Source organism: Megachile rotundata, chromosome 6 (genome assembly GCF_050947335.1).
Source record: "Megachile rotundata isolate GNS110a chromosome 6, iyMegRotu1, whole genome shotgun sequence".
In the NCBI taxonomy this organism is placed as follows: Eukaryota; Metazoa; Arthropoda; class Insecta; order Hymenoptera; family Megachilidae; genus Megachile; species Megachile rotundata.
Genome location: NC_134988.1, coordinates 13,741,157 through 13,759,332, shown reverse-complemented (window position 1 = coordinate 13,759,332; position 18,176 = coordinate 13,741,157). Strand labels below are relative to the sequence as shown.

The following is an 18,176-nucleotide window of genomic DNA, read 5'->3' as shown; positions in this document are numbered from 1 at the left end:
CTCCCAAATCCCTCAAATCCTCCAAATTTCCCAAATCCCCAAAATCCTTCGAATTCCCCAAATTCCCATAAACCCATAGCACAAAGTATTAACGCAAAAGATAGGGAAATGAAAGAATAAACACGTTCTGACAACTGTAAAAAACTATTCTGCCTTTACTCTGTATAAATGCAACTGCATTCGTTCAGATTTAATATCTACATAAATACACTGTAAACATTTCATAGACGCATACTGGCGAGTAGATAGCAATAATCGCAACGTTCTTTCGCACAAGGATCCCATCTTATCAAACACAATTGTACAATCCTTTGAAACGCGATCAAAGGAGGAAACATTATCACTTTTACGCGTACGCATCTCTCTTCTATACGCTTAATTTATGTGCCATTAGTTTTGGAATTCAGCCATACTGTCAATCGATACGGTCACTTATCGAGCGTTCAATAAACGAGGAACCATAACCCTTGTAATCCTCTGCGACACTTTTATCGATTTCATTTAATGTTTATTTTATTTAACATAATTTTATACGGCGAGTTTTTTTACCACTTATATATTAATATGTACAATATCGAATTTTCGATCATTCTTCTTTTTTTTAGTAGACGGGAATTAAAACTAAACTCGTTGAAGAGTTTTTTATGCAAGCATACAGCAGATTGATAAAATTAATGTACAAATCATGCTGAAGATTTAAAATTGTAAGATTCACAGTTGTATCGATCGCTTAATTATTATGCAACTTATCGAGATTCTATGCTAATTAAAAGTCCAGTAAAGTACGTTAAATTAATTTGTTCATTCACACAACAGAAATATACATCTACGGGAAAGTTAACGTAGCTGAACAGTGGATTAAATCAGATCGGAATTGAAATTTACAATGTCTTTCTACACGTTGCAGTTTCTTTTATACATAACTATTGTACAATAAATACAGCGGTGTAACAACATTGTTCGAGTGTTTTTATTTTGACAATTGTACTTGTTACGGATAGAACTGGCCAATTGAGGCATTTCAGAGCATGGAATGAAAATTTAAAGATAAACATAAGATTTAATGAATTTAGCGGGGTTTTCGGGGACGACTGGTCAAAAGCAGCAGGCATGGCGAGTTTCCATGCCTCGAAGCCCTACGTGCACGGGGAAACCTGTGGCCGTATTCGTCGAACACCATGAGTGTCTCGGCATGAAAAACACCATCGTAGCACCGGGGGTAACCAATCCGCCCGGGAGTGGTGGTGCTCACCAAAACACCGAGGGCCACTCCGCTCGGGAGAGGTGAGAACCCGGGCGGGGGCGAGCTTGCTTGCCCTGCGCTCCGGCTAGCTGTCTGCGGGATCGGTCGCACTCGAAGACGATAGATAATTAATTTTTCTAAGAAATGTACACGTGCGTGGTGCACGTGGCAATGGCACGTGGCAAAAGTGGCACGTGGCACATGCTCTGAAATTCCGAGAAAAATGCCAATTAATAAGTATTTGATCCACCGCGAAATGCCGGCGAACCCAGGTGCGCACTTCGGCAGAAAAGAAAGGCACTCCTCGGCGACGTCTCCTGATGCGTAATTTTCGAGAAACGAGTACAAAGGCGCGGACCGCTCCGTTTGACGGCGGGTACCGGCAAGTGCCGGCGCGACATCGGTATCGGCGCGCGGCGTGGCGGCGCGGCGGCTCGGCCGCAAAGGGCGGGCGGCATCGCAAGGATCGGTTGTAGAGGGATGACCGCGAAGCCAAGGTCGACGGAGGGCACGTGGCAGATTTCGAAGAAATCGGGTGGTTGCTAGGAGACGTCGTAGGGGAGTGAAACATATAAAATAGGCGAGGGCACCGGGCCCGCGCTTCACTTCGATTCATTCTCTTATATTTGTTGCTACGCGCTTCTTTCTTTATATTTGTTGTTACGAGGCTTCACTTATAGCTTGTCACTACGGGACATACTTGTTGTCATTACGGACTTTACTTTATATTTTGCAAAGACTTTCGTTGCGGGATCAAGTATTTCGGCTTTGATTGTAATATTGATGTCACTCGCAGACTAAATTATAATACGTGTGTTATATAATAATTGAAATAAACTGTGCGTATTCACCGTCGAAAAATTGAGTTGTTCTGATACAATTTTTGGTGCCGAAACCCGGGACACTTTGACCGGACAGACGGTGTTTGACGCGATATCGTGACTTGTGTGGAAGTGCGAGTGACACACAAAGTGGACTTTACTCGAGACAATGGTACGAGGAAAACGAGCAGCAGCCCAGCAGTCAGGGAAGCAGCCAGCGGCCAAGCGGGGCAGACCAGCAAAGGCGAGAGCATTGGCAGATCCAGGACCAGGACCGGCAACCATGGAGGACAACGATTCTGCGGGGCCTTCCAGGGCACCGTCTCCCATCCTACCTGTCATCCGACAGGGGCGTCGGGCAACAAGGACCACTGGGAACCAGCGGCAGCAGGAGCTGCCAGGAGGTAGCGGTCACGGAGCAGGATGGCAGCAGCGACCCACGGAGGCGAGCATCCCATCCGCAGCCGACGAGGACACGGACTTCTCCGACGAGGCGGAGGAAATCCAGGGCAGCGAGGACGACAGGGCAACGCATCAGCCATGGAGCAACAGCACCGCGTTACCAGTAAGGCGCCAGCGAAACGTGAGTGAGCAATCCCTTATTGACCCGGCTGATCGACTATCCGCGGCTATCGAACGTACGTTAGCGGCGGTACGTGAAGCGTCGCTCGCAGGGGAAGGAAGTTCGCGATTAGTAAACCGTCTCACAACCGCGAAAGCGTTACCTAGCTTCTCCGGTGATCCCTTAGAGTGGCTACACTTTAAGGAGGCATATATATCGTCATCCGAATCGGGCGGATACTCGGACCGCGAAAACATTGCACGATTGTTCGATGCCCTAAAGGGCGAGGCACGCGACGTGGTTAAAACGTTGCTCGCGAGCAGCCGCGACGCGGACACAATAATAAAGACGTTAGAATTACATTTCGGGAATAAACGGGCCGCTGCCGAGAAGATCGTCGCGGAGTTAAAGACATTACCGGAGATAGATTCGGGGAGAATTTCGCTCGTACAATTCGCGACGAAGTTACGCAGTGCAGTGGTAGCGTTTAAAACGTTTAGGTTATTAGGGTACCTGCACAGCCCCGAACTAGTAAAATCCGTGGGACATAAGATACCGATAGCATTGCGATATGCATATAACCGGTACGCCGTAAGCGTTAGAGAAGAGAAATCGGAACTCGAGAAACTCGCGGATTTCATATACGCGGAAGCCGAATTAGCTACGGAAGCCGGGATTTTTGATATCGATTGCACGACGGAACGACCGACACAAAGGGTAGATCGCGGCGCGTTCGGTGGATCGCGGCGGCCGTCGGCGAAAACGGCGGTGGTATGCGTAGCAGAACGGCGAGATAGGCGCGTAGAAACAAACGCGACTGAAACTCGAAAATGCGCGTTTTGCAAAAAGGATAATCACCCGTCGCCGAAATGCCTCTTCTTTGCCCGTGAGCCCGTGAGTAAGCGCTGGGACCTCGTGAAAAAGTACAACCTATGCTTCGGGTGTTTGAGGCCCGGTCATTCAAGAAACGATTGCAAGAGTGAGATGTGTAAGGTCTGCAAGAGGCAGCATCACATCCTGTTGCATAAATATGTCGACGCAAATAGTGCGGAAAATGAGGCTCAGCGCGGGGCGATATCCGGGGGAGAGAGTGCGTCGGGCAGGGCATACGTCGCGAGCGACAACAGGTCGGGGGAAAATCGCGGTTCCCTAGATAGTTGACTAGACGAGCAAAGCGTATTGCTGAAAATTATAGCGGTACGCGCGGGTGGGCCGAAGCGAACAATAGATACATTCGCGTTACTAGACGAGGGTTCCACGGTCACCTTGATAGACGATAGGCTGGCGCGAGACCTAGGGGTAAAGGGTTCGCGAATAGACGTGTCTATAAAAGGAATAGGCGAAGGAGAAATTCGATTAGAGAACAGCAAAAAAGTAGATTTTGACGTAGAGGGGATCTTCGGCACGCACCGGATCCGCGGAGCGATAACCATAAAAAATCTGAAGTTTCCCACACAGTCGATCAGCCGGGACATTATTGCGCGGGTACACGGTGCCGCCAAAGACGTGGAGATCCGACCGTACCACGGAGCACGCGTAGAATTATTAATCGGTCAAGACAATTGGGACCTAATCGTAACGCGGGAACTGCGCGAGATAATAGGAACAGATTTGGCGGTTTCGCGCTCCCGTCTTGGCTGGACCGTGCATGGGTCCGCAAAATGCTCCTCACGCGCGGTATACAAAATAGATGTAAGCGAATACCAATGTACAGGGGAGGCTCTGACTTCTTTAGACGACTTAGTAAAGGGTTATTTCGCGCTAGAATATACCGGAATAAAGGATAGCGTCGCGTGTAAAGGCGAGCAGGATCGCGCGTTGCGGATACTAGAGGAAACTAGTTCGCGTAAGGGAAAAATCTGGGAAACGGGCCTCTTATGGAAGGACGATCACGCGCCGAGCACGAACGGTTTGTCTACTGCGCGGAAAAGGTTAGAATTATTAGAACGAAGGTTAGATCGCGATCCCGAATATGCACGTTTATATTACCAGGAAATGCAGCGTTTTCTGGACCAGGGTTACGCTCAAAGGGTTGAGAACACGTTAGAGCGGGCTAGGACGTGGTATCTACCGCACTTCGGAGTGCGAAACGTAAACAAGCCAAATAAAGTTCGACTAGTTTTCGATGCCGCGGCAAAAACCGGAGGAATAAGTTTAAACGACCAGCTGATGTCAGGTCCGGACCTATTAAAATCATTGCCGGGAATATTAATTCGGTTTAGACAATACGCGGTCGCGGTGAAGGCGGACATTTCAGATATGTTCCTACGCGTGCAAATTCGGGAAAGCGATCGTGGTGCGCAAAGATTCCTATGGCGAGGAAAAGACAGGAATAGAGAACCGGACATTTACGAGATGTCGACGTTAATCTTCGGCGCCAAATCATCCCCGTGTAGCGCGATCTACGTCAAAGATAAGAATGCGAAAGACTGTAATGAAGCTCACCCGGAGGCAGTTAGAAGTATTATTAATGATAGCTATATGGACGATTTCTTATCGAGTCGAAGAACCGTGCGCGAAGCGGCAGAGCTCGTTCGGGATGTAATCGCGATAAACGCGCGAGCGAATTTCGCCATGCATGGTTGGGCGAGCAACAAGGCGGAGGCCTTGCGAAATTCCGTCGATCACGGGCAACGGTTAGAGCAGGGCGACATGCGGTTAGGCGACCGAGGGGGAGAGAGGGTCCTCGGTCTTTTCTGGGACACACAGACTGACGAACTCAAATTCAATGTCGAGTTAAAGAACATACCAAAAGAAATCCTGCTAGGCGAAAAGAAGCCCACCAAACGAGAGTTCTTACGCGTTATCATGTCGGTTTTCGATCCGCTCGGTATCCTCGCGCCGTTCACGTTAAAGTCAAAAATCATCATGCAGGAAATATGGCGAAGCGGTATAAATTGGGACGACCAACTACGGGAGGAAGATTTTGTCCGTTGGCGCAAGTGGGTGTCCATGATAGACAGGGTAAAAGAATGCCGGATGCCGAGGTGTTACGGGGTAACGGAATCGCGGGAGTCAGAAGCGCAACTCCACGTGTTTTGCGACGCGAGCTTAACGGCTTACGCGGCGGTAGCCTATCTGCGGTTCGAAAACGAAAATGAGTCTGAATCCGCGCACGTTTCCTTGATCATGGCCAAAAGTAGAGTCGCGCCGTTAAAACCGTTGACAATACCGCGATTAGAGTTACAGGCGGCCTTGATGGGGACAAGACTCGCGACGTTCGTAGAAAAGGAGCTAGACATTAAAATTAGTAGACGAGTTTTTTGGTCAGATTCGACCACGGTGATTTCATGGATCAGATCGGAGCCGCGGACGCGTCAAGTATTCGTAGCGAACCGTTTAGGAGAGATCGGGGAAAACACGCGAACGACGGAGTGGCGATGGGTTCCGACCGGTCAGAATCCCGCGGACGACGCGACGCGCTTCGAAAATAGCTTCGAATTTATAAGCCCGCGATGGTTTGAAGGCCCGGAATTTTTGCGACGTCCGGAATCCGAATGGCCGATAGAAAAAACGTTGACCGCGAAAGAGAAGGCGACAATCGACGGATTGGAGCAGCGGAAAGCGTGCGTCTACGTGGCGGCGACGGTAAAAGCAGAATTTTCGCTACCGATAAGATTGATGGGTTGGCGCGGTCTTCTCGTCATCGCGCGACGAGTACACGCGATCGTCGGTCGTTGGAAGGGGAAGAACACCGTGAAAGAACCGTTGGAAATAGTTCAGATAGGGGAACAATATTGGTACCGCGTTATCCAGGAGGAATATTTCGGAGCTGAGATAGTTGCGTTGAGAAACGGCCGTAATATCAACAAAGGAAGTAAGATCGCCGGTTTAAATCCATACGTAGACGAACAGGGAATTTTAAGGGCCAACGGGCGCGTAACGGCAACGGGACTTGAGGGTTTTGACAACCGACCAATCATACTCGAGGGTCGACACCCTGCGACCAAATTACTAATTGCAGAATATCATCGCAAGTTCTATCACGCGAGTAGCGACGCGGTAGTCAACGAATTAAGGCAAAAATACCATATAATCGGTCTTCGACGCGTTTTACGTTCGCTCATAAGTAGGTGTATTGTATGTCGTATACGGCGAGGCAGGCCACAGAACCCGCTGATGTCCGCGCTACCGGTCGGGCGTGTAGCTTTTCGGCAGAGACCCTTTACACACTGTGGGGTCGACTACTTCGGACCATTGATGGTAAAAATCGGGCGGCGAAGAGAGAAACGTTGGGGAGTGTTGTTTACGTGTCTCACGACAAGGGCCATCCACTTAGAGATCGCGCATTCGCTAAGTGCTAGTTCGGCCATAATGGCATTACAAAGACTAGCGGCGCGGAGAGGCACACCGCAGGCAGTCTACAGTGACAATGGGACGAACTTTCGGGGCGCGGATAAGGAGCTGAAGGACGCGACCGCGAGTATGGACCGAGCTAAGATCGAGGAATACGCATTGTCGAAACGCGTGAAATGGGTTTTCAACCCCCCTGACGCACCGCATATGGGTGGGGCGTGGGAACGATTGATTAGGTCGGTAAAAACCGCGTTAAACGTGATTTTAAGGGAACAAGCACCCTCCGAAGAAGTTCTTTCTACGCTCTTTGCCGAAGCCGAACATTCGGTAAACTCGCGGCCGCTCACGCACGTGTCGTTAGACCCTCGCGATAAAGAGGCACTGACGCCAAATCATTTCCTGATAGGATCGTCCTCGGGTGAGATTCAGCTAGGTAGATATGACCTCCAAAATGTATGTTTGCGAAAACAGTGGCGAACAGCGCAGAGTTTCGCGGAGGCGTTTTGGAAACGATGGTTGCGCGAATATTTACCTACGCTCGTACCGCGTAAGAAATGGACCGAAAAGGAAAATCCCTTAGAAGTAGGCGATATAGGGTTGATAGTAGACTTACAAGCACCGCGAAATAGTTGGCGAAAAGGGACCGTTACACGAGTATTTCCCGGTATAGATAAGGAAGTCAGAGTGGCCGAGGTGCGCACACGAACGGGTGATTTTATACGTCCGACACGAAAACTAATAAAACTACTAGGAATAAATGAGGTACAAAATTAAATGAATTTTGTACGAGGGGGAGGATTGTTACGGATAGAACTGGCCAATTGAGGCATTTCAGAGCATGGAATGAAAATTTAAAGATAAACATAAGATTTAATGAATTTAGCGGGGTTTTCGGGGACGACTGGTCAAAAGCAGCAGGCATGGCGAGTTTCCATGCCTCGAAGCCCTACGTGCACGGGGAAACCTGTGGCCGTATTCGTCGAACACCATGAGTGTCTCGGCATGAAAAACACCATCGTAGCACCGGGGGTAACCAATCCGCCCGGGAGTGGTGGTGCTCACCAAAACACCGAGGGCCACTCCGCTCGGGAGAGGTGAGAACCCGGGCGGGGGCGAGCTTGCTTGCCCTGCGCTCCGGCTAGCTGTCTGCGGGATCGGTCGCACTCGAAGACGATAGATAATTAATTTTTCTAAGAAATGTACACGTGCGTGGTGCACGTGGCAATGGCACGTGGCAAAAGTGGCACGTGGCACATGCTCTGAAATTCCGAGAAAAATGCCAATTAATAAGTATTTGATCCACCGCGAAATGCCGGCGAACCCAGGTGCGCACTTCGGCAGAAAAGAAAGGCACTCCTCGGCGACGTCTCCTGATGCGTAATTTTCGAGAAACGAGTACAAAGGCGCGGACCGCTCCGTTTGACGGCGGGTACCGGCAAGTGCCGGCGCGACATCGGTATCGGCGCGCGGCGTGGCGGCGCGGCGGCTCGGCCGCAAAGGGCGGGCGGCATCGCAAGGATCGGTTGTAGAGGGATGACCGCGAAGCCAAGGTCGACGGAGGGCACGTGGCAGATTTCGAAGAAATCGGGTGGTTGCTAGGAGACGTCGTAGGGGAGTGAAACATATAAAATAGGCGAGGGCACCGGGCCCGCGCTTCACTTCGATTCATTCTCTTATATTTGTTGCTACGCGCTTCTTTCTTTATATTTGTTGTTACGAGGCTTCACTTATAGCTTGTCACTACGGGACATACTTGTTGTCATTACGGACTTTACTTTATATTTTGCAAAGACTTTCGTTGCGGGATCAAGTATTTCGGCTTTGATTGTAATATTGATGTCACTCGCAGACTAAATTATAATACGTGTGTTATATAATAATTGAAATAAACTGTGCGTATTCACCGTCGAAAAATTGAGTTGTTCTGATACAGTACTCAAACTTACTATGCAGCTTATCGATAGAGCTTGAATTAATTGCTGATGGCTGTAATAATTTATCTGATTTTGTCGATTGAGTAAAAGAATGAAGAAACTTGGACTTAAAATTATGTTGGTATTAAAATATTTGATGGTTGTGCAAATTTTAATGTTTGAAAGTTTTCAAATTTTTAGTTAAGGAACTTTCAGATATTAAAATTCTTGAATTTCAAATTTTTTAGTTAAAAAATGTTTAATTTTAGAAATTTACGAATTCACACAAACTTCGAATTACAGCCACCAAAATTAATCGATGTAAGTCAATTTCAACCCCAACTCAATAAATATATTAATCTGCAAAATAATTTTTCTTCTATAGTTCGCGATTTGTTTGTACTATCGAATTGTACAAAGAACCATCGTTGTATAGGAATACAGGTATCGAAAACACTGATGTACTGGCACTTCAACAGAATAAACAAAGAGAACAGCATTCCGTACTTTTCATTTTTCAAATGAATCTTTCAACAACATTGAATTTAACATTCATTCGTTGGCGTCTACATTTTGTTCAGTATCAATAATTGTAGGCCTGCACTTAACATCGAGTATGAACACTGAATGTAATTGAAGAGTAATCGATATTTCAGGCAGCGTACCGATGTCAACCCTCGAGTTGGCGCGTGGAGAGACGTGGTTGGAGGTACAATTGGTCGGAATAGAAAATGGACGTCTCATATTATTTTTGGCGGTGTGTTGGGTGGAGCCAGTCGCACATTAATTTGGGGCTTCAGATCGCCATATTTCAAAATTTCTACATTGTCGAATTTCTGTATTTTCGAATTCCTACATTCTCCAATTTCTACATTCCCCAATTCCCACATTCCCCAATTCCAAGATTTCGGTATCTCTACATTTCCCAATTCCCACATTCTCCAATTCCAAAATTCCCGAATTCCAAGATTTCGGTATCTCTACATTTCCCAATTCCCACATTCTCCAATTCCAAAATTCCCGAATTCCAAGATTTCGGTATCTCTACATTTCCCAATTCCCATATTCTCCAATTCCAAAATTCCCGAATTCCAAGATTTCGGTATCTCTACATTTCCCAATTCCCACATTCTCCAATTCCCACATTCTCCAATTCCCACATTCCCCAATTCCCACATTCCCCAATTCCCACATTCCCCAATTCCAAAATTCCCAAATTCCAAGATTTCGGCATCTCTACATCCCCCAATTCCTACATTCCCCAATTCCTACACTCCCCAATTCCTACACTCCCCAATCCCTACATTCCCAAATCCCTCCATCCCCAAATTCCAACCTTCCAAAATTCTCACACACCCAAATCGCCACACCCCCAACTCGCCACATCCCCAAATTCCTCCACTCCCGAATACCCACATTTCCAAATCCCCACATTCCCAAATCCCTCCCTTCCCAAATTCCCACATTTCGAAATTCTCACATACCTAAATCGCTACCGCCCCAAATCGCTATATCCCCAAATTCCTACATCTCCAAATCGGTACATCCCCAAGTACACCACGATTGGTCAGAATAGAAAAATGGCCTCACACGTATTTTCGGCGGTATATTGGCTCCCGCGGTCGCACACCAATTAGGCGAAAAACAATGACAGTGAAGTCTCTCAAGTGAGCATACTTGCTCGAAAGCAGTTGTCTTTATTATTCTTATTTGTATGTAACTGGAAGGGAGCTTCTTTTACTTTGCACGCGCCAACTTGGGGGTTGACATCTGTTCTCGTCGTAGATTTTGATAAAGCGACGAGATTTTTAAGCGAACACTTCTCTTGTATTCAATTTTAAATTAAATACTAATTAATGATAGTTACGATATAATGAGCTCGATTCGAATGATACAATCGAGTTGGACAGAGAACGTTTGTCGCTCTTTCTTTTTAATAAATGTGCTTGAATGAATGTTTATGCATAATTCTCTTTGTTGCTGAACAAGAGATACACTTTTGTTTAATCAACTTACTTCTTCTTTGATTAATTTTAGCACGAGGTAGTTGGATTTAATTTACTATTATAAAATTACTTTCAACTCTTTCGTTATAGAGGTTAAAAAATTATAAATATTCTTATAAAATTGTAACTATACAGCAAATTCAGATTTCGAATATATTTATATAGTTCTTTGAAAATTTCTGTTAGAATAAAAAAGTTGTTCTTCCTATGAAACAAGTGTTAATTAGACTGAGAATATCTGATGTATGCAAAGTAAATTATTCGCGTATTATTTACATAATATAAGTATAATAAAATAGTAACTGTTTTATATTATAATTTGTTACTAATTTATATTATAATTAGTTACTAATTTATGTTATAATCAGTTACTAATTTATTATATTTATATCACATAACTAATGTACAATTAATTAATAATTTGTGACACTTTACATCTAATAAACATCCACAGTCCAATTCACCATTAAATCAATAAAATTTAATGGCACGCAATTAAACAAAATGCACTCCTGTTCGAAGAATGTGTGCGACAACGTGATTTCATAGATGCAAATGATCGAAAAATTCTATTCCATTGTTAAGATTAGATCGTCTCCTTCTAATCTCATTCCCTGAGAGACATCCAGTGTCTTTACTTTCCCTGCTCTAGGTGCTTGGACCACCATTTCCATTTTCATCGCGGACAACACGACCAACGGTGCTCCTTTATCCACTGTGTCGCCTACTTTCACTCTGATATCGATCACGGTTCCAGGCATGGGTGCTCCAATTTGATTTTTGTCTCCCTTCGCTGCTTTAGGGTGCACGTGCAGCTCCTAATTCCAAACCAAAAACATTTATTCACATTAATTGTGAAAAGCAATTTTTCCATATGTGTTAACAAAAAAGAAATTGTCTTTTACTTATACAGTTCAGAAGTAATTGATAATTTTTATATAAAAATGAATGAAAATAATGATTACACAAAAATACATAAAAATGATATTTATACAAAACCAAAAAAAGATATGAATAAAAATAAATAACAGGTCTAAAATGTTTATATAAAAATGCATTAAAATTAACAGAAGTAAACAAGTCTAAAATGCATACATAAAAATGTATTAAAATTAACAGAAGAAAACTACAAGTCTAAAATGTTTACATAAAAATGCATTTAAATTAACAGAAATAAACAACAAGTATAAAATGTTTATATAAAAATGTTTTAAGATCAACAAAAATAAACAGCAGTCCCAAAATTGAAGCTTCATTATAATTTTTCTGCATGTGCTTATGAAAAGACATTTGTATCATCTGTACAGTTTAAACATTGTCGATAATATTTATATCAAAATAAATACAAGTAATGTTCACTTATGTTATTTGTATTAAAATGAACTCAAATGATGTTTATATAAAAATGAACAATAGACTGAATCTAATAATTGTAACTTTTATATTGTAACAATTTATATTTGATCATTGCATCAATAGTGTATCTATCATTTATATTGTATAAATAATTAATATCCTTCGCATCATTGCGTAAAAAATTATCATTAACGTAATTGTTCTCTTCTGTCAATAATAAATGTAGAAACTATTTATATTATAGCTTCAATAATTACTGTTTATACAGTTCGTTCAAAAATAAATGTACCTACACCCCTTAAAAAATCAGCATAATAAATAAATCAGTATAAAGCATAATACAAAAATCAGTATATATAAAAATAAAATAAATACATAAATGTTAATTAACATCTACAATTTTCAATTTACCTTAACAGCCTCCTTGTCTTTAATGAACACAGATCTGAGTTGTCCATTCATTTCGAAGAACACCTCTCGTTCGCCATTTTTCGTGAGATCCTCAGCAACCGCCAGAGTTTTGATAGCCAAAGTTTTACCCTTCTCGATGGTAACGTCGAATTCCTCTGCAACCTTTGGTCCAGTTAAGAAGATCCTTGTCTCCAGTTTATCAACTGGTCCATACTGTTCTCTGAAGTTCAAGTAATCGTTCGTAACACTCGGGTAGAGAGCCGCTGACATGATATCCTTGTCTGTGACGTTTGGATGAGATTCTAGTAATTGAGTCTTTAGTGCGTTGAAGTCTAAGGGAGGTAAAGTTGCTCCGGGTCTGCCTTTCACGCGGGGCATATCTTTCAATACCTTTGATCTGCAAAGAAATTATAAGTGGTTATAGCGATTATATAGGTGGTTATAAGGGTTACTTGAGGGGTTATTAATGGGTTATTTGAGGTTATTTGGAGTTATGAAGGTTTGGGTTGTTTATGGTTATTTCGAGTCATTTGGAGAATTCTTTATTTTGTAACTTTTGAAATTTTCGGACTTTGGATGTGTAAAGAGTTGAATCTACAGGTATCTTATTTTGCAGATTTCTACATTACCGAATCAATACATTTCCGAATCCTCAAATCTCTGAATCCCTTAATTTCCAAATACCTAACATCAATAAATCCCTAAATTTCCAATTCCATAACACTCTGAGACCCAAATCTCCGAATTTTCAAATCACCAAATCTCTCAATCACCCATATACCAAAATCCCCAAATTTTCAAAGCCCCGAACCTCCAAACCTCCAAATACCAAAATCTGTAAATTCCCAAATCCCCAAATTCCCAACCCTCAAATCCCAAAATCTCCAAATCCTCAACCCCCAAATTTCCAAGTCCCCAAATCCCCAAATCCCCAAACCTTCAAACCTCCAAATCCCCAAACCTTCAAATCCCCAAACCTCCAAATTCCCAAATCCCCAAATCCCCAAATCCCCACATCCTCAAATCCCCACATCCCCAAATCTCCAACTCCTCAAACCCCTAAATCTATGCAACAAGAAAAGCACCTCAGCGGCTCCGGGAATCCTCCATAAGGTTCTCCAATGGCGCCCTGTAGGAACTCAACAACCGATTTCGGAAAAGACAACTCCTCAGCCTTGTTCAGTACATCATCAGACGTCAGTTTATTCTGAACCATAAACTGTGCCAGATCACCAACGACCTTGGAACTCGGTGTAACTTTGATGATATCGCCGAGCAACAAATTAGCCTCTCTGTATGCCTTCTTGACGTCTTCGAACATCTCACCCAGACCCAACGAGTAAGCTTGGAACTGCAGATTCGTGTACTGTCCTCCAGGGATTTCGTTCAGGTACACGTCAGCATTTCCGGACTTCATGGTGGTTGTACATTCGAATGGTGCGTATAATGTTCTCGTTTGTTCCCAGTATGCGGAATATTCGGATACGTCATCTAAGTTAATCTTGGTGTCTTTTTTGGTTCCTGTAATTTTGAAATTTTTGTCAGAAATTTTTGGCAATGATTACATTTCATTTTATATTTCTTCATCACAGTTTTCAACTCATTTTTCATCTCATTTTTCAATACATTTTTCATCAAATTTTTCATCACATTATTCATTACATTTTTCATCACATTTTTCATTACATTTTTCATCAAACTTTTCATCACATATTTATGTAAATTTTTCATCAAATTTTTCATCACATTTCTTTCCACACTAATCTAACAAATAAAACCCACATAACAATCATCTCAGACTCCACATAACAATCACCTAAGACTCCACCTAACAATCACCTCAGACTCCACATGAAATCCACCGCTCCTCAGAAATATACAATAACTAAATAAACATCTAGTGTACAAAGCATCTTACCCATAAGGGAGGCAACTATAGCCCCCATAGACGGCTGACTAGTCATTCCAGACATGCTGTCAACAGCAACGTCAACCACATCAGCTCCACTCTCAGCGCAAGCCAACATAGACGCGACTCCAGCTCCCGCAGTATCGTGAGTGTGGATATGCAACGGTACATCAGGATGTTTCTGCCTGATAGCATCGATCAGCATCGAGGCAGCTTTCGGTTTCAAAAGACCCGCCATATCTTTGATCGCCAGAACGTGGGTACCAGCCTTCACCAACTCGTCCGCCAGCTGCGTGTAATATTTCAGGTCGTACTTCTGCCTGTTTGGGTCGCTTACGTCTCCGGTATACGAAATGGCTGCCTCTACGATACCTCCTGCTTTTCCGGCTGCTTCCATACCTGTTTGGAACGTTAACATTGTTAATTCTTAGCTTCTTTTATTTTCTTTAGAAGATATTTGTCGACTGGAAGAAATGATGTTCGCTGTAGAAGCCGATGATGAAGTTAAGCTACATCAATAGATCGACCCTAACTAGCAAATATGCTAGTTGTCTATGTTCCAGAACTGTTCTAAATGAAATGATATGCGGGTGCCGAATATATGGAATCTAATGTTAAAGTGTACCTACTACTGTTCATTTATCTAGGTTCTAAAATAACTGTTCTAACTGAAGTGACATGTGGATGTTGGACATTTGACCCAACGAAGTTAAGATCATTTAATAAAGCGATTCCACCAGCATAATTATTTTAACTGAAGTGATATGTGGATTCTAAACATTGTAAGTCAAACAATAAGTCCATCTATTTGCTGTCTACCTATGATCCACAATAACTACTGCAATTAAAATGATATGTAGACTTGAACATTTGAGGTCTAACAAAGTTAAAGTCTAATTAAGGTCTGCTACCTGCCTATGCTCCAGACTAACCCTCCTGATTAAAATCACGTCATGTGGCATGTAGATCTGAACATTAAGGGCTTAACAAAATTAGAGTCAAACTATGATTTACTATCTGTCTATGTTCAAGAATACTTGTTCTAATAAAAATCATATCATGTGACATGTGGATCTGAACATTTGGTGCCTAACAAAGTTAATGTCTAATCAAGATCTGCTACCTGCCTATGTTCCAGACTAACTGTCCTGATTAAAATCATGTCATGTGGCATGTAGATCTGAACATTAAGGGCTTAACAAAATTAGAGTCAAATTATGATTTACTATCTGTCTATGTTCAAGAATACTTGTTCTAATAAAAATCATATCATGTGACATGTGGATCTGAACATTTGGTGCCTAACAAAGTTAATGTCTAATCAAGATCTGCTACCTGCCTATGTTCCAGACTAACTGTCCTGATTAAAATCATGTCATGTGGCATGTAGATCTGAACATTAAGGGCTTAACAAAATTAGAGTCAAATTATGATTTACTATCTGTCTATGTTCAAGAATACTTGTTCTAATAAAAATCATATCATGTGACATGTGGATCTGAACATTTGGTGCCTAACAAAGTTAATGTCTAATTAAGATTTGATGACTGAAGATGTTCCAGACTAACTGTCCTGATTAAAATCATGTCATGTGGCATGTAGATCTGAACATTAAGGGCTTAACAAAATTAGAGTCAAATTATGATTTACTATCTGTCTATGTTCAAGAATACTTGTTCTAATAAAAATCATATCATGTGACATGTGGATCTGAACATTTGGGGCCTAACAAAGTTGAAGTCAAATTATGGTTCAGTTAATTTTGTCGTGTGCCCATGTTCCAGAATAACTATTCTAACTAAAGTCATGTCATGAGACATGTAGATCCTGAATATTTGGAACCTCACAAAGTGACTTACTGTCTTTGACTGTCTATGCAATTGAACTATTTCAAAAGGCTAATATTGTATCACCAACGTGTCTTACCAAGAATTAAGTTGGGTAAATAATTCAACGAATCAAACACCCTGAAGATATCCATTCCAGTCTGCACAGCCAGTTCACAGAACTTGTAGACAACATTATCTGGGTAATTAGTGTACCCAACAGCGTTCGCGCCTCTGAGGAGCATCTGGAAAGGAATGTTAGGTATCGCCTTCCTCATATCCTCCAATCGTTCCCAAGGACACTCGTGAAGGAACCTGAGTGCGACATCGAAAGTGGCGCCTCCCCAATTCTCCAGAGAGTACAGGTTGTTAAACTTGTGAGCAACGAAGGGTGAGATCATCAGAAGGTCGTGCGACCTCACGCGAGTCGCGAGGAGAGACTGATGCGCGTCACGGAAGGTGGTGTCCATCAGAAGCAACCCGTCGTGCTGTCTGATGGCTTTGGCAAAAGCTTCTGGTCCTTTCTCCTTGTAGATGTGGCGGAAGCCCTTAGGTGGTTCCAGAACGTCTGAAAAATTGAGGGTTTGTTGAAGATTTTGAAGGGGGAGGTATTGTGGTAAGCTTTCGTGCTGATGTTAGTAAGCTTGCACGCATTGAATCTTGAGATACCATGAAGAATTAAATATTGTTAAGAGATAATGAAGTTTGTAGGAAGATTTTAAGTGGGAAGTTAAGGTATTTACAGAGTTGAGATAGTGGTTAATTAATGATGGGAGGAGTAATTTCAATTAAGGGGTTAGGGGAAGTTAGTTGAGAGATATGGGAATGTAGAGAATTTGGGAAATGTGGAACTTGGGAAATTTGAAACTTAGGAAAATTGAAACTTGAGAAATTTGAAACTTGGGAAAATTGAAACTTGAGCAATTTGAAACTTGGGAGATTTGAAACTTGGGAAATTTGAAACTTTGGAAAATTGAAACTTGAGAAATTTGAAACTTAGGGAAATTGAAACTTGAGGAATTTGAAACTTGGGAAAATTGAAACTTGAGAAATTTGAAACTTAGGAAAATTGAAACTTGAGAAATTTGAAACTTTGGAAATTTGGAAATCTGAAAAATTAGGAAATTTAAAAATTTAGAAATAGCAATTGAGTTTGAAAGTAGTAACAGACAAAGAGAAATAACAAATTTAAGGACATGCAATAGTTATTACTAACCCACAGAATTTTTATCTAATTTTTGACTCCCTGCACATATAATATTTTAACTACATTTTATTGTATTGAGTAATATTAATTACTACGACAAAAGCAATGAAAAATAAAGTGACACAATTTAATAACATCTGTGTATTAGTTTAATTAGTACCACAATAAGTATATCCAATTGTATAATTTTGTACCTTTCGTTATCCAGTTTCCAATATCGAATTTTGTGTCGAATTTAGTGTAAATAAATTTTGCGATAAATTTAAACAAAAATTGTCGCTCCAAGTAACAATGTAATGTCTCCAATTATTAATTTAAATATTGCTTAAAGATATCGGTACATTACCTCAATTTTCAGGAAAATTAACCATTACTCAAGTTTTATATTAAAAATAAAAATGACCCACACACCTTATTTACGTAGAAAAATAATACAAGATTGTTTCTTGTATTACATAGTTAAAAAACCCATACCAGAAAAATAGTCATAAAAATAGCAAAAAGATTGCAAATAAAGATTAAAATCAACAACCCCTCTCCTTTCCTCCACTTTAAATTGCAACTGTATAGCACATCAAAATAAAGTGCCTCAATAATTAACCAAAATAAAAATGAAAAAAATGACA

The 18,176-nt window shown here is 42.1% G+C and overlaps 2 protein-coding genes across 3 annotated transcripts in view; one reads left to right on the top strand and one right to left on the bottom strand.

The window, feature by feature from the left end:
* Window positions 1–125: 125 nt before the first annotated feature.
* Window positions 126–18,176, bottom strand: part of PCB (Pyruvate carboxylase) — a 41,967-nt gene continuing 23,916 nt past the window's right edge. For both annotated transcript variants that reach the window (XM_003704235.3, XM_012287698.2), the window contains 5 exons: window positions 16,444–16,911; window positions 14,527–14,916; window positions 13,694–14,129; window positions 12,609–13,005; window positions 126–11,659 (listed from right to left, as the gene is read on the bottom strand). In XM_003704235.3, coding sequence (XP_003704283.1) covers window positions 11,411–11,659; window positions 12,609–13,005; window positions 13,694–14,129; window positions 14,527–14,916; window positions 16,444–16,911 — 1,940 coding nt within the window. In that variant the 3' untranslated portion in view covers window positions 126–11,410. The remainder of the gene's footprint in view (window positions 11,660–12,608; window positions 13,006–13,693; window positions 14,130–14,526; window positions 14,917–16,443; window positions 16,912–18,176) is intronic.
* On the top strand, window positions 2,234–9,622 carry LOC143264673 (uncharacterized). The gene is made up of 3 exons (XM_076532873.1): window positions 2,234–3,716; window positions 3,822–7,631; window positions 9,492–9,622. The coding sequence occupies exons 1-3, from the start codon at window positions 2,234–2,236 to the stop codon at window positions 9,620–9,622; spliced, it is 5,424 nt and encodes a 1,807-aa protein (XP_076388988.1).